This window comes from Clupea harengus, chromosome 4 (genome assembly GCF_900700415.2).
Source record: "Clupea harengus chromosome 4, Ch_v2.0.2, whole genome shotgun sequence".
Lineage (NCBI taxonomy): Eukaryota > Metazoa > Chordata > Actinopteri > Clupeiformes > Clupeidae > Clupea > Clupea harengus.
This window is the reverse complement of record NC_045155.1, coordinates 10,808,141-10,822,230: the sequence shown is the minus strand read 5'-3', so window position 1 is coordinate 10,822,230 and position 14,090 is coordinate 10,808,141. Positions and strand designations below refer to the sequence as shown.

Sequence of the window (14,090 nt, the reverse complement as noted above, 5' to 3'; positions counted from 1 at the left end):
TTGGTTTGTCTGTTATGGGCCACTGTAGAAACATGGTGGCGCAACATGGTGAAAGAGGATACGCTCCCTATCTAGATATGAAGGGGTCGTACTAAGGTAACGAAAACAAACTTAGTTACAGGTTAACAAAAACATAATTACGAATACTATATTCCATTTCTGCTAATAGATCACAAACTTGGTGCAGCATATCTTAAAAGGTGTCCAATAACATGAAATATTCTAACTAATTGCTGGAGATACATCTTCACTAATGCCCTGTCTTTGTAAGACAAGCCCTTGCAGTAGAGGACTTGGAGGTAACTTAAACATTAAAAAACCACAAGTAGAGCGTTAAATGCCACCACCATTGCCTTCAGCAGAGAAGCACTCTCGTCCTTGAAGCCGTTCTCACGGTATGCATTCACATACACCACAGTCTGCCACGGTTCAAACGGCAGAACAGATATGGTGTTAAATATTTCATTCCTGTGGCCATCTCCTCTTTGGCTCATTGGCTCGTGCCAGGACAAGAAACATAACGTGCCACAGCAACATACATCACACGCTAAACTCCCATGCTAGTACATCAGCAAATCAGCAACCTCAAGTACACAGTACATATGCATCATCATCACACGCACACACACACGCACACACACACGCACACACACAACCTTGCTTCTTAAAAGCTCCACTAATGTCAGAACAGCACGACTGAACACATTTAGCATCATGATATCACGCAGGGCATAAGAGAAGAAAAAAAGGATAATGACAGCTTAAGGAGAAGGCGAACCATGTTCCTTACTACCCCAAGGGCTTGTTAAAAAAACTCTGTCCTTCTTGCTTCAAGTCCCAGAGGACATTTAGTCATTAACCACAGCTTTACAACACAGCGATATACAATATCTTCAATATATTTTTAAAATGTATTATTCTTAGAAGTGCACATCATCCTTTGACATCCCTATTCTTGTGGCCTATGTGCTGGTGTCACTGGAGGACAGGAGCCTTTTGTGTTCAGATAAAGAGCGGCATCGACTGGGCCCCTCCAGCTGAGTGACAGCGCTCAGAGATAGCACCGCTCCTTTGAAATGACAGGTGTGAGCTGCTCTAGGTCTCCCCACTGAGATTTCACTGTCACTTACAAGGAAAGGTTACAAGGTAACTGCCCTCTCGCTCTCTATCTATTGGCAGGGCTTACTAAATGCAGTCTTCCCACAAGGGCAAGATGCAGCACACACACACACACACACACACCTCTACATGTACTTCTACTTGTTATGTCTAGCATAAACAGAGTTATTACACCTGTGTAACCTGAATGGGAGGTGTTAATGATAGGAAACAGGCAAAGTGCCAGCAAGATAGCTGCAGGTATACAGAACAAGTAGGTAGTAGACAGGACTAGGACTTCACTATTTAACTCCTATTTCACAAATCTAAAAGGAAGTACACTACTACAACATATAGTAGCAGGAAGAAGTTTTGGTCGAGCAATCTAATGACTGATAGGGCATGCAAAACCCTACAAAGACAAAACAACAGCACAACTGGTACTGATAAAAGGTTTTGGTGATATAGCAAGCAACGTTTTTTTTTTGCATAAAAATGAATTTGAAGACAATACCAGTGCTAGTCGCCAAAAAAAACTTGTTTGTTTCAATAAGTGCACAAATTGTTGCATACTGTTTCTTTAAATTACATCTTTGAAACACAGAAATCTAAGAATATGTTCAGAAATAAAAAAAAATAAACATGGCATGTTTCAATATCTCAAGGCATCCCTAGCACATCATTCTTAGGAGAATAGATTGACAGGAGTCAAAGCAAACAGTTGACTGATAAAAGCTTACAGTCCTAAACAGCCCAAGACCCCAGGGTAGGAAACGGCTCTAAATGCAGCTGCACGTCGGTACGTCTGTTTTTCTCACAGGGTCATAAAGCGAGGTTAAATCAGTCATCAGTGCTTACTGATGAGAAAGGGAGAGAATTAGGGCATTCATCAGAGGAGCTCACCAGGGCCCAGCTGAAACTATTTCAAGCATTTCTGTGGCAGGTTTACCAAAGCCAAGAGTCACTCTGCTGCATAATTAGTGGGATGAACTTACTGAGATATGTATGAGCATTCATGGCTACCAGTGTCCCCATGTCTTAAAAACACTGATGCCCACATACTACATCATGCACAATCACGCACGCACGCACACACACACACACACACACACACACAGTCACACACTTACACCAAAATAGAAAGATATAGAGAAAAAACACACACAGATACTCACATGTGTAAATGTACACAGTGGCTCCAAGCAGTAGCTTAAGTTATGACAATATTAAATCCATGCATTCAATTTCATTAAAAAATATCAAAATATCAAAAATACAAATGAAAGAATCAGCAACAAAAGCATAGTAATTACGTTTGGAGTCCTTCACAGTCTTCAGTGCCGATTGTAGCCTCTCCAACATGTTCAGGAAGTATGGGAAACAAGTGCCGGAAAATCTCCAATCCTAATTCAGATCTGCTCTTTTTAATCCTCTTAACATACACACACGTTTGATCCGAAAGCAAAGGGCTGTGAATCTTCTTTTTGCTCTACAACTGCAAGAGACCCGTTGACTTTAGCGCTGGAAAGACGCTACTGAGAAGCATGGAGGGATAGACTGTACGTATGAAACTGAGCGGGGCATGGAGAGCGAGAGAGAGAGCGAGAGAGAGAGTGGGATTGAGCAAGAGAGAGGGGGAGAGAGAAAACAAGAGAGGAGGGGGAGTGAGCTATAAAAGGGTGAGAGAGGGCAGGACAGGGAAAGCCCAGAGAAACAACTGAAAGGGAGGTAAAGCACGAGAGAAAATGTTGTGTGCCACAAAGTAAGAGACGTTTTAATATCACACCAGATTCTCACACAGACCACAGACTGGAGGGGTAAATGGATTTGCAGAGAGGGAGAGAGAGAGAGAGAGAGAGAGAGAGAGAGAGAGAGAGAGAGAGAGAGAGAGAGAATGGAAAGAAAGGCAATGAGTGAGAGGAGAAAGTGAGTCAGTGAGTGGCAGGACAGAGGGAGAGAGTAAAGACAGGAAAGAGTGAATGACAAAGAGGGTGAGACAGGAAAATGGGAAAGGGTGCATTGAGGTGAGAGATAAAGACAAGACAACAGGGGGAAGCAAGTGAGAGATTATCAGAGAGCAGAAACTGAGAAAAAAGAAAGACGAAAGAGACAAAGACAATCAGAGACAGGGACAGAGACATAGAGTGAGTGAGAGACACAGACAACACTGATAGCAGTGGAGGAGATAAATATGAAGAGAGTAGAGGGCAGACAGAGAGAAGCGAGGGAGAGATAGAAGTAAGTACAGGAGAAAAAGTAGATGGCGATAAAAGAGTCCAAGCAGGGGAGGAGTGTTCTGACTTCTTTCATGCCATCAAACCGCATTCATGTCTCCAACTTTCTCTCTTACAGACAGTTCTTGGAGAGAATTCTATGACTGACTGAATCAGCAGAGAGAGTTGGTTGTTTCCCCAAGTTAAAAATGACATCCAAACAGTTTCTCCAAGATCACAGTCCTTGTGTTCTTAAAGAAACCTTACATTTTAAGAGGCATTCCTTACTATGCCTTCATCAAAAATGTGAACACGTAAAGAGAAAAAATATTTTTTGTCCACTATATATTGTAATGACACATACTATGTAAACTGAAATATGGTCTATATACTGAACCTCCTCATTCCAGGATTGGAATACAAGTGGAATGGTTCCTCATATAAATGGTATCAATTATACAAAAAAACAGGGCCCTAACTTCATTGACGGGCAACGAGCAAAGCAATGAGCAACGAGCAAAGTCCACCGCACATGAACTCAAGCTATCAGGTGGCGTGTGGGAGCACCACGCTGACCCATGTTTGTGTCTGGGATCTTGCTCATGGTGTTAAATTAGCAAAACGATTTTGCGAATTTATTAAATTAGCTTTAGTTCATGCGCAGCTTTGGTCATAGACTTTGCTTGTTGGCACTTTCCCATCGATGAAATGAGCAAACACACACACACTGAAATGCACACACACCTGCGGACAAACCAATACGCACACAAACAAAAATGTCTCTTCCAGAGACAAACAGCGCAGCACACAAGTCAAAGTATACAAAGAAACACCGAGTAAACAGGCAAAGAATGGAGTGGAGAGCCGCAAGCCTGAGGGGAGATACACAGATCACCGAACGCTCTGGTGTAAATATTTACATTAATGTTCCCAATGTAGTGTTGAAATGAGAAGAATGCAACACATGGACAGGTTTTATGCTCAAATAAACTCTACATCAGAAGACATTACCATACCTTATATAACAGCACATTACGGCCGACACAAAAATGCTTAAAACCGACATCGCTTTTGTGTGTTACATATCTTTAAATGCTATGGCGTTATCAGGGTTATAAGTTCAATGGGATATTTTCAGAATGAGAGAAAACCATTAGACTCGGGGAGGCTGATCCATAACATTACAGAACTTAAAACAGAACAGGGAAAGAAGAGGATAAAAAAACGGTTTGCTCGTAGCCTTCCACAGTCTTCCCAACTGATAATAAGCAGGATAACAGAAGTTATTACAGCTTTTGACACGGTGTCTCTACTTGGCTCTGCATCACTGCGGCACTGAGAGAAAGTCCAGGCTCACTTAATGTCCACATAATTTAGCATTAATAGTAATAATTAATTCGCATCTTTCAGGGCGTATTCCAAAGAGCATCATAATTTGCGCAGGGCAAATACAACATCGGTTATATAATGCGTGAAACTACAGTAACCATGACACACCATACACTTGTTTTTTTATGTTCCGAGAGATGAAAAAAGAACAGGAAATCTCCCCCCTAAGGATAAAGCGAATTCAATTTATGGAATAAAAATGTCTCTCTCTGGTAATATAACATCAACAAAACACCAATAAAACAGAAAAAAAAATTCATACTGAAGAGTCAGCATGGCGTTCAATATCCTGCTGTAAAGTCACTATTAAGAGTGTCATTACAAACAGCAATTTCCTCAAAACCAAAAACAGTTGCTCAGACGGCAATACCAGTCCCCTGACACGGAGCGTCCAAGGCGCATTCTCATTTATTCGTTTGGCACACACTTTTGTCCAAACTGAGACTGAGGCAGGATGCAACTTTGAGGCAAGGACACTTGGAAGAGACCGGACGCAGAGCACTGCCAGAAAACCGTCATCAGTAATTGCACAGGGTGGTGAGTATGAGGTAATTACAGAAAAGTTTCAGGTTCCAAAACAAGTGCATAGCCTTTGGACAGCATCCACATCTTTGATAAGCTCCCCTGACAATCAATTAAATTTTGACTGATAGGGTTACTTTACTGAATTCTGAATACTGTAGTTGCTTTTCGATGAAATCATGCAGAGTACAGCAAAAAATATCAGCCAGACTAGCGCTCCCTGGAGAATGCACCCATGACCTTGGAAGTGAAGCCATTGATACAAGGACTACTTTACCACTGTTACTGTTCCAAGTAAGCTTACAGCCCCTCACCTCCATTCACCACGTCGTGAGAAGCAATGACGAAGCCAAATCCTTCGCCAGGTCTCCTCCTGAGCTCCACCTCCAGGGCCTTGGATGGGTGGCCCCCTCTCCCGTCTGCCGGCTGGCCTTTTGATACCGCACCCAGGGTCGCCGCTGACGACGCCACCCGCGAGGCAGCACCACCACCACCGCCGCTACCGCCCACCTCCTCCCCTAACCAGTCCCGTGGCTCCAGTGTGAGGGTGACGGGGATGGAGTCCAGGAAGCTGGTGCTCTGGACCAGGGAGGGCACCTCGCCGGAGGGGGAAGTGGGCGAGAGGGCGTTGGGGGTGGGCGCCGTGGTGTCCGAGGACGGGGAGAGCAGGTCTGGAGAGGTCTGGGGGAGGGAGGACGAGCTGAGCGTGTGGGGGATGCGCTTGTAGAAGTTTGGGGAGACGGCAGAGCACGGCCCTGAGACAGAGGCAAAGGCAAAGAGATTTTGCTGTGAAAAAAGGTTCCTGTTCATAAACAACATTCAAATAAGCTGTTCTTCTATGTGGGGCCTTTTATATAGCACCACGTATTTGTGATTACCAATGATTACTATTCATTACAAATGTACTAATCTAACACCCCCATATATCACTGATTACAGTTTTCACAACATGGAAAAATGTTAGGCGGTAAATAAGTGATACTTGCCTCCTCTGTAAACCAGTAGAACCACCTCTCCTTGTACAACATGCTCCTGGAGCACCCTCTGGACCTGGAATGATGTTACCGGGTGTTCAAATGCACAAAAACTGCTCAAAGTCAAATTTGATTACATAACTAAAATAAATTGAACACTGAATGCTAACATTAAGTTCTGTACAGTTCAAAACTGTGGAGAATTTCTCTTTTTAATCACTTTTTCTCATTTCCCCAAAAGCATATGGAATAAAAACTAAAATAAATACCCATAGAAATCAGTAGGGGATCCCTTGTGTATTGAATGGTGCCATACCTGTGCAAAGCTTAGGCTCTGAACGTCGGCACCATTGATCTTGATGATGGCGTCCCCTGCCTGCAGGGAGGGGCATTGCCGCCTGTCCCACACCCTCTTGACAAGAGCCAGCTGCCCCCCCTGCCCCCCGGCCGTCACGCTAAATCCCATCCCCCCACCCTCGCTCTTCCCCAGGGCCACGGGCACCATCTCCCCTCCTCCTCCTCCTCCTCCTCCTCCTCCTGGTGCTCCCGGAGATGCCAGGCTGCCAGAGCTGGTGCGGGGGTGGCTGTTGGCCGGACAACCATTGAAGCCGCAAGTCGGCACCTCTGTGGGCGGGGTCACGATGAGCGAGGTCTGAGGCATGAGAGGGCGCTGGTTGCTAGGCGCCCCCGGCGTGGAGGTGTTGCCGACCTCGGCCTGGGGCAGCGGAAGCTTGGCGCTGGGCAGCGTGGCCGAGGTGGAGAGGTCACTCTCTGAAGACTTGGAGCTCTGGTGCAGGAGCCTGGGAGCAGGGAGGGAGTTGTTGTTGTAGTTCCGGATCAGTGACCCTCTACAGAGAGAAAGGGTTGAGAGGAGGCAGAGGTTTACCTATTGATCTATACCTATTGATTTATCACCATCTACCTGCTCAATAGAACTGCAAGGCAATATTACTTTAACACAAACCTGAAAATATTTCTGTGGACAGAATATGAGGCTACATACATTCAGAACATTTTTTGGGGTTAAAAACCATTGGAAGAGTTAAATGGCAACAAAATAGATGGTAAAATAAATGTTCTCTCAAAGACCCCTTCATTAAATTCTCAAGAATTTCCAGGATTTTTAGCGAGCAAAAGAACTATTCAAGATATATTCTCTAAATCCTCTGAAATTAAGCATACTCTTACAAACAGGATACTTCACCTCATATATCTTGAATCAGACACTTTTGCCCACTCTCTGATATTTATGGGTGTGTTTCAGTCCAAGTCTTTTTCAGCACAGGTTATTTACAACATTAACCTTGGTTTGCACCAGGGAGTCGGAGTAAACAAGAGTCTCACTGTTGCTTTATCTGTCTCCCAGCCAACAGAATAACCTTAAGGTCAGTCATTTTTTAGGGTGTTGTATGGGAACAAAATGAATAAACCACTCTTAAAATAAGAAGGTGGATGGATGGCAGAAAAACATGGAATGGATGTATGGAATGTATGGAAAAGCGGCAAAAATGTATTTAATTTATGTGTAAGTAGTTCTACTGTTTCTAGTGTTTGTAGTGTTTCTTGTAGTGTCAGTACTGTGTGTGTGGTGTTACTGATATTCATGATATCGGCTGTATCCAAGAAATTTAGCCCTGGACTTCGCCGCTTGGGGGGGTAATGATAAAGTATTTTTATTGCTGACAGGTGAACATATACAAAGGCTTATGCGATGGAAAAGTACCCTGTGTCTACTTCAAGATATATTTCACTATTATTGTGGCACGTCATTAGCATGGCTTAAAAAGTAACTTGTAGCTTATCAGTAGGGTCGTTTTTTAACAACAGGTTAAAGCAATTATAACTTAATATGTAACTTAGCCTAGAATTTTAGGACCCAACCCACCCCCTTCGTTACGTTTGGACATTTTCAGCTAGTGGACGGCTTGCGTTGGCCATCACACTGCTGCACGTTTACTTTTGCAACCAAAATGTTAAAAAGGACCTAATATGCTCGTTTTCAATGTTCATCATTTTATTTTTGGGGTCTACTACAATAAATGTACATGCTTCAATATTCCAAAAAATTATAATTTTTCTCATACTGTACATCCCTATTCATCCTCTATCTGAAACGCTCTGTTAGAGCTCTTGTGTCTTTAAGCTCCCCATCCCGGTGAACCCTGTGTGCTCTGATTGATCAGCTAGGCAGGCAATTAATTGTGTTACGAGATTGCATCATCTTACAACAAGGGATACGGGCTGGAATTCCACAAGGTGTTTCAGGCAGCTGAGAAAAGTGGTTTCTGTGTGACAGAGTTCCTCCCTCTGGTGTGTACTTTGGGCTTTGACACTTTGCAGACAGTTTACATGCACAAAAAGCTACATAACACACTAAAGGAAAGAGAAAAAACGGAAAAGCATAATAGGTCCTCCTTAACGCACAGTAACTTGGTCTTGATTGGCCAATAACCGTGTGCCGGAACACGCACGCAGCACACTCTGATGAGCACCCCGAATAACAGCATCAGAAAGGGCCGGTAACGAAACACAAAGGGCCGGAAAAAACTTGGGCTAATTTATCCCAGTATGTCGAGTGGCCGGTACACCACTGACTGTATCAAACTAAAATATATAATGTAGCCTTAGCCTTGTCCAGCTCTATGTGTTTATTAAGCACAGGACATTGGTGTCTTTGTTTACCTTTTAGAACCCCCGACCGAGGCCACCTCAGTGTCGCTGTGGCTGGAGGACATGCGTTCAGGTGGTGGGGGGGGCACAGCGCCCCCGTGCTGCCGGCCTGGGGGCCCCCCCAAAGGGTTCCCGTTGATGAGACTATACAAGGGTGGCGCCACGCCATACCCTGGTGCATTGCCGTTGGCATCCAGCGGGGACCCACCGCCCTGCGCTCTGGGGTAGATGCCGTTGTGTTGCGACTGGGACCGGTTCATGCTGAGGCGACCGATCTGGTGACGGCGGGCCTCTGAGGGGTGGTTCTGGGATTGCGCCGCCCCGGGCACGTGGGCAAAGCCGGGGTCCGGAGGGGTAGTCAGCTGCTGGGGGTTCTTGGGGCAGCCGTCGGGGTTGTAGAGCATGGGGTAGCCCCGCCTCACCACCACGTCCACGCTCTGGCCCATGGGCACGGACTTGAGCATCTCCACCACCTCCTTGTGGGAGAAGCCCAGCACGCACGTGTCGCTGATGTAGGCCAGGATGTCCGCTGATGGGGGTGGGGGAGGGGGGGGGGGGGGGTAGAGGGAACAGAGGTTGGGGGAAAGAGGTGCATGTTATAAAAAGATAGATGACTAACACTGACATCTGCTGGGTCAGTGAATTGCAATGTCATTTCTGGATTTAAAACATAATTATCAGCGGACGGTTGGTCCAACACGTGTCAGTAAAATCCAGAATTCTTGTAAATGTACTGTTATTTCCCCAGATACATGATTGTCAGCAGTGTGCAGGCTTATATATGTGCATGACTATGTGTGTGCCTGCATGAGTGTGAGTGTGTGTGTGTTTGTGTGTGTGTGTTTGTGTGTGTGTGTGTGTGTTTGTGAGGGCACACGTACGTGTGTATATAGTATTATGTGTAAAGCCATTTGAGAGTGCTATACGGCGTCGGTATGTATTGTATGGTGGCACGTGAGCTGGGAGCAGTGTGTGTCAGAGATAGCTGGATTAAAGCCTTGCAGCCTCATCGGGATTAGAAGGAGATCAGTAGATTCCGACCATGAGAACCTCACAATCCTACTGCCCTAATCCCACAAAAAGAGGGAGAGACAGAGGGATGAGGGGGGAGATAAGAGGATAGGAATGAGGCGAAAGCCAAACAGGAGTGGGCTCTCCTGTTGAAATGCACCCCCCCCACACACACACCCCCTTTCTCTCTCACTCTCTCTCTCTCTCTGTTTTTTTTGTCTGTCAGTCAGTCTCTCCCTGTGATTTGTCAGTTGGGATAACGGCCCATCAAATCTAGTGATTTATTATTAAAACGGGCGGGTGAGTTCTGAGAAAGGAAGGGAATGAATGTTTCTCTGCCTTAATTCTCCTCAAAGCTGCCTAAAAGGTTTGGGTCAGGGTTTTAGGAGGTAGCTTATAGATGTGTCATGATGGTTTATACTGTGTACCTGTGTCAGGACAAGCCAATACTAAGCACTGTAAAAACACTGCAACAGCATAGAGAGAGATATGCTCGCCTGGTGATTGATGCAAAACAGCACATTCTTTACACTGACTGTGTCCAAGAGTGCTCTTAGGCTAATCTTAAGACATGTGGACTGTACAGATAAGCACAACTGTGTATGTTTTCATGTGCGTTTACAGGTTAGAGAGGTGAATAGAGGTCAGGTTCAGAAATGAAAAGCCTAGGTTTTGATCAATCTATTTACTGAGAAAACTGACTTAATTTGTTAGATTAACCTCATTGAGATTCAAGAAATAAAACGGGCAAATACAGAGGGTCACCACACAGTATTTCCTGATGACAAATGTAATGCTATTGTGATAAATTATAAATTGTCAGCCTAAATGAGCCTGCTGCAAGTGGTACATAGGAAAGGAAAATATATTTAACCAGCACCTCTTCTCTAGTTATATTGTGGCTAAATGTTTCATATAATAGTTAACTTGCCTCAACCAGCTCTTTACTTTCACTATAAATAAAAATGACCACTAATAACTTCTTTAGAATGTTTGTCATCTTCTGACGCTTTCTGTGCCTCTGGAACCGTGTAAGAGAGATGTCCTGTATTTTATTACCTGTCTTGAGAGCAGATGGGCCTCCAGGTGTGACGCTGTACACCTGCAGGAACTCCCGGGGCCTGCTGCCACCCACAATATTGAAGCCGAAGCCCCTGGGCCCTTTGGACAGCCGCGTGTGGATGGAAAAGCCCTTTAGCTCCGACGGCTGGTCCGTGAACGCAGGCACTAACACCCAAAGCACATAATCTAGTTAAATCTACCATGGCCAGCGTCCAGCACAAACATACTGGACGCTAAAACAAAATGCACTTGAATGCTCGACATGTCTATACCAGAAATGACAAATAAATTGTATACATATTCTGTATGTTCAAATGCCTGCCTGTATTGAGTGTTGGCAGCGTCATGTTGCCCTGGGAAGGTTTGCATACACAGCTTAGCATTTGAAGTGTGCCATCCATGTGTGCTCCTGTGGCAGATCACATGAGGCCACCCTCCCCATGCCGCCTGATCACCAGGACGCATCCACTGAGGGACCATAGCGCCATCTGCTGGCTATGAGTATTTACTACCACTGAAAAAGCAATTCCATTTTTTGTTTGAGGAACCTCTACTTTTTTGAAGCAGATGTACAGTAATGAGTTCCTCCATAAAAGTTAATGAGCATGCAGAATGTGTGTCCAGTGGATGCAGGGCATAATGAAACAGCGAGCACTCTTAGATGAAAAGAGGTCATTATCTGCAGCCTGACAGGCATGAACTGGCAGAGGCGGCAGGATGGTGGGAGCTGAGAGTGTAGCACTACCTCCATATAGGAGTGAGTGTAGCATGAGTGACACGGCAGCAGTGGTACAGCATAAAAGGATGAAAAGAAAGAAAGAAAGAGAGAGAGGAAGGGTGTAAAGAGATGAGAGACAGAGAGAGGGAGAAGAGCTATTAGGAGGCAGAGAGAGAGAGAGACAGAGAGAGGAAGGAGGGAGGAGAAGATGGAGGATAGATGTAGGGGTAGAAGGAGGAGAATGAATGGGCTATGGTGGAGTTTTTCATTAATCCTTCAGAGTGCACTGAAGAGAGAGGGGCTGATAGCAGGAGAGGAGTGCAGAGATAACCAAAAGGGCTTAGGCATGGAGTGGGAGGGAGAGGGAGAGAGAGAGAGAGAGATAGGGAGAGAGAGAAAGAGAGGGAGAGAGAGAAAGAGAGAGAGAGATAGGGAGAGAGAAAGAGAGAGACAGACAGACACACACCCCAAAACAGCATGGGCACAACAGGAGGAGGAGGAGGAGGAGGAGGAGGAGGAGGAGGAGGAGGAGGGGAATGGCGTGGATGGAGAGAAGCCAAGCTCACACTCACACTCGGTCTTGCTGACGATCTCTTTGCTCTGTGCTCGGGGGTCCAGCCAGCTGGTTGTCTTTGAGTTATGACTGAAAGCATCAGGAGCCTTAATGAGTATCTTCATCAGCGCTAAATACTAAAAATAATGCAATGTCACCCACCTACAGCAGCATGTTAAATCATGAAAGTACTACTAAAATTTAAGGTAAAGATGTGCAATGTATAATGATCTAATCATTCATTTATCACCTTCATTAGAAACACCAATTAGCAAACCATCTTAGCAACTTATGTAACATGGGTATAAAACACTCAAAGCAATGCAACTTCCACTAGGCAAATTCCCTTTGTGAAGCTATATTAGCGTATTGCTGTACACGACTTGGTAGAATGATTAAAGGGTTCAATATTCATAAAACTCACAGTCCCTCCACATAAAATGATATATGATATTATAGCCTGCTAAATATTTAAACCGCAAACTATAAAATAACAGACTAAGTGCAAAAAAAATTTGAGTACAGTCTCCCCCAGGGCTCACTCTATGTAGTATGGCTCCCCTGAGTCACTGAAGGCCATCTCCCAGTTTTCGGGCAGCACTCCTCCTCTGGCCCCGTTCTCTGGGCCGCTGCCATCCCTGCTGCTGGGGTCCCACGTCTGGTTGGGGGACAGGATGGTGGTGGGGGCACTGCTCGCTCCCGCAGAGCCTGCTGAGGTAACACACACCGAAACAAAGAAACGCAACTGAAAACCACCTGGAAATCGATGGTAGTCCAAAGGTATTAAGTCTCAGTTCCCAAGGTGCCATCCTGCTCTGATATAGGACAGATAACGCATACCTTAAAGCAAGAGTATGCAACAGTTTGCCACTCTTTGAGGTGTTTTAATGGGAAAACACCTTCAAATTAATTTTGATGGTATATGGTCATGTGAAGGACAGATAAACACACCTGTCATTCCCACTAGGTGCCCAGGCTATGCGCTGTGTGGTTCTGTGGTCCAGGATGGACCATCCCATGAAAATACAAGAAAATCTTTTACAGCACGACATTGGCAACTATTTAACCAGAAGACACCAGTTAGCATGCTAGCAAGCTTTTCTCAGTCCCAAATGTGTTGTTGTTGGTGCAAGGTTTTTCCATGCCTTTTTGGTAGTAATTTTTGACCAAAACCCCTTACTTTAAGCCTATTAGTCTATTAGTTCATGTTTAAGTGTCAGTCTTACAAAGGGACAGTTCCTTGCTGTTCAGAAGATAGAATATGATGGTAGTAGATGACAAAGCTATGAATTAAACTCAAAGGGTACAAAATATACACAGTCCACTCAGTACTAGGAGAATATTTAGAAAAAAGGGACGTTTTAAGGCAGAGATTTATATGGAATGTGGTTGTCTTGGAGTATAACAACTCTGCACAAATTGTGATTGACGATCTAATGCTACCAGCCCCAAGGACACATGGGGATCAAAATCACTGATATAAGCACACAACACCTGTGCTGTAAATTACTCTGGTTAAGAGTCTCTGTTAAATGGCCAAATACAAATGTAAATGAACCCAATTCACCTCATCTCAGTGGGGCAAACAAAACAAATGGCAGCCATTTTGGAAACAGTTTGAAAACAAAACATCCCAGTATGCAGCGTCTGGAGCGTGCTGTAAAGATCAGTTAGCAGAGCCCTGCAGAGGGACTGCAGCAGCCCTCTCTCTTGCACAAACAACCACGCCACAAAACTCTGACACAGGCATTGTTCCACACAGACACACACACACACGCACACGCACACACACACACACACACACACACACACACACGTCAACTGAGGGCCCATACCAACTCTACATGGCCACACTGCAGAGGCTAAATGCTGAAGTTCTG

The 14,090-nt window shown here is 44.9% G+C and overlaps 1 protein-coding gene across 1 annotated transcript in view; it reads right to left on the bottom strand.

The window, feature by feature from the left end:
- The window catches only part of magixa (MAGI family member, X-linked a), a 42,910-nt gene that overhangs the window by 14,786 nt on the left and 14,034 nt on the right, over positions 1-14,090 (bottom strand). The window contains exons 6-12 of the mRNA XM_042707521.1: positions 12,753-12,921; positions 12,230-12,300; positions 10,937-11,104; positions 8,879-9,395; positions 6,513-7,044; positions 6,209-6,272; positions 5,537-5,977 (exon numbers count right to left, since the gene is read on the bottom strand). Of these exons, the coding sequence (XP_042563455.1) occupies positions 5,537-5,977; positions 6,209-6,272; positions 6,513-7,044; positions 8,879-9,395; positions 10,937-11,104; positions 12,230-12,300; positions 12,753-12,921 (1,962 nt within the window). The remainder of the gene's footprint in view (positions 1-5,536; positions 5,978-6,208; positions 6,273-6,512; positions 7,045-8,878; positions 9,396-10,936; positions 11,105-12,229; positions 12,301-12,752; positions 12,922-14,090) is intronic.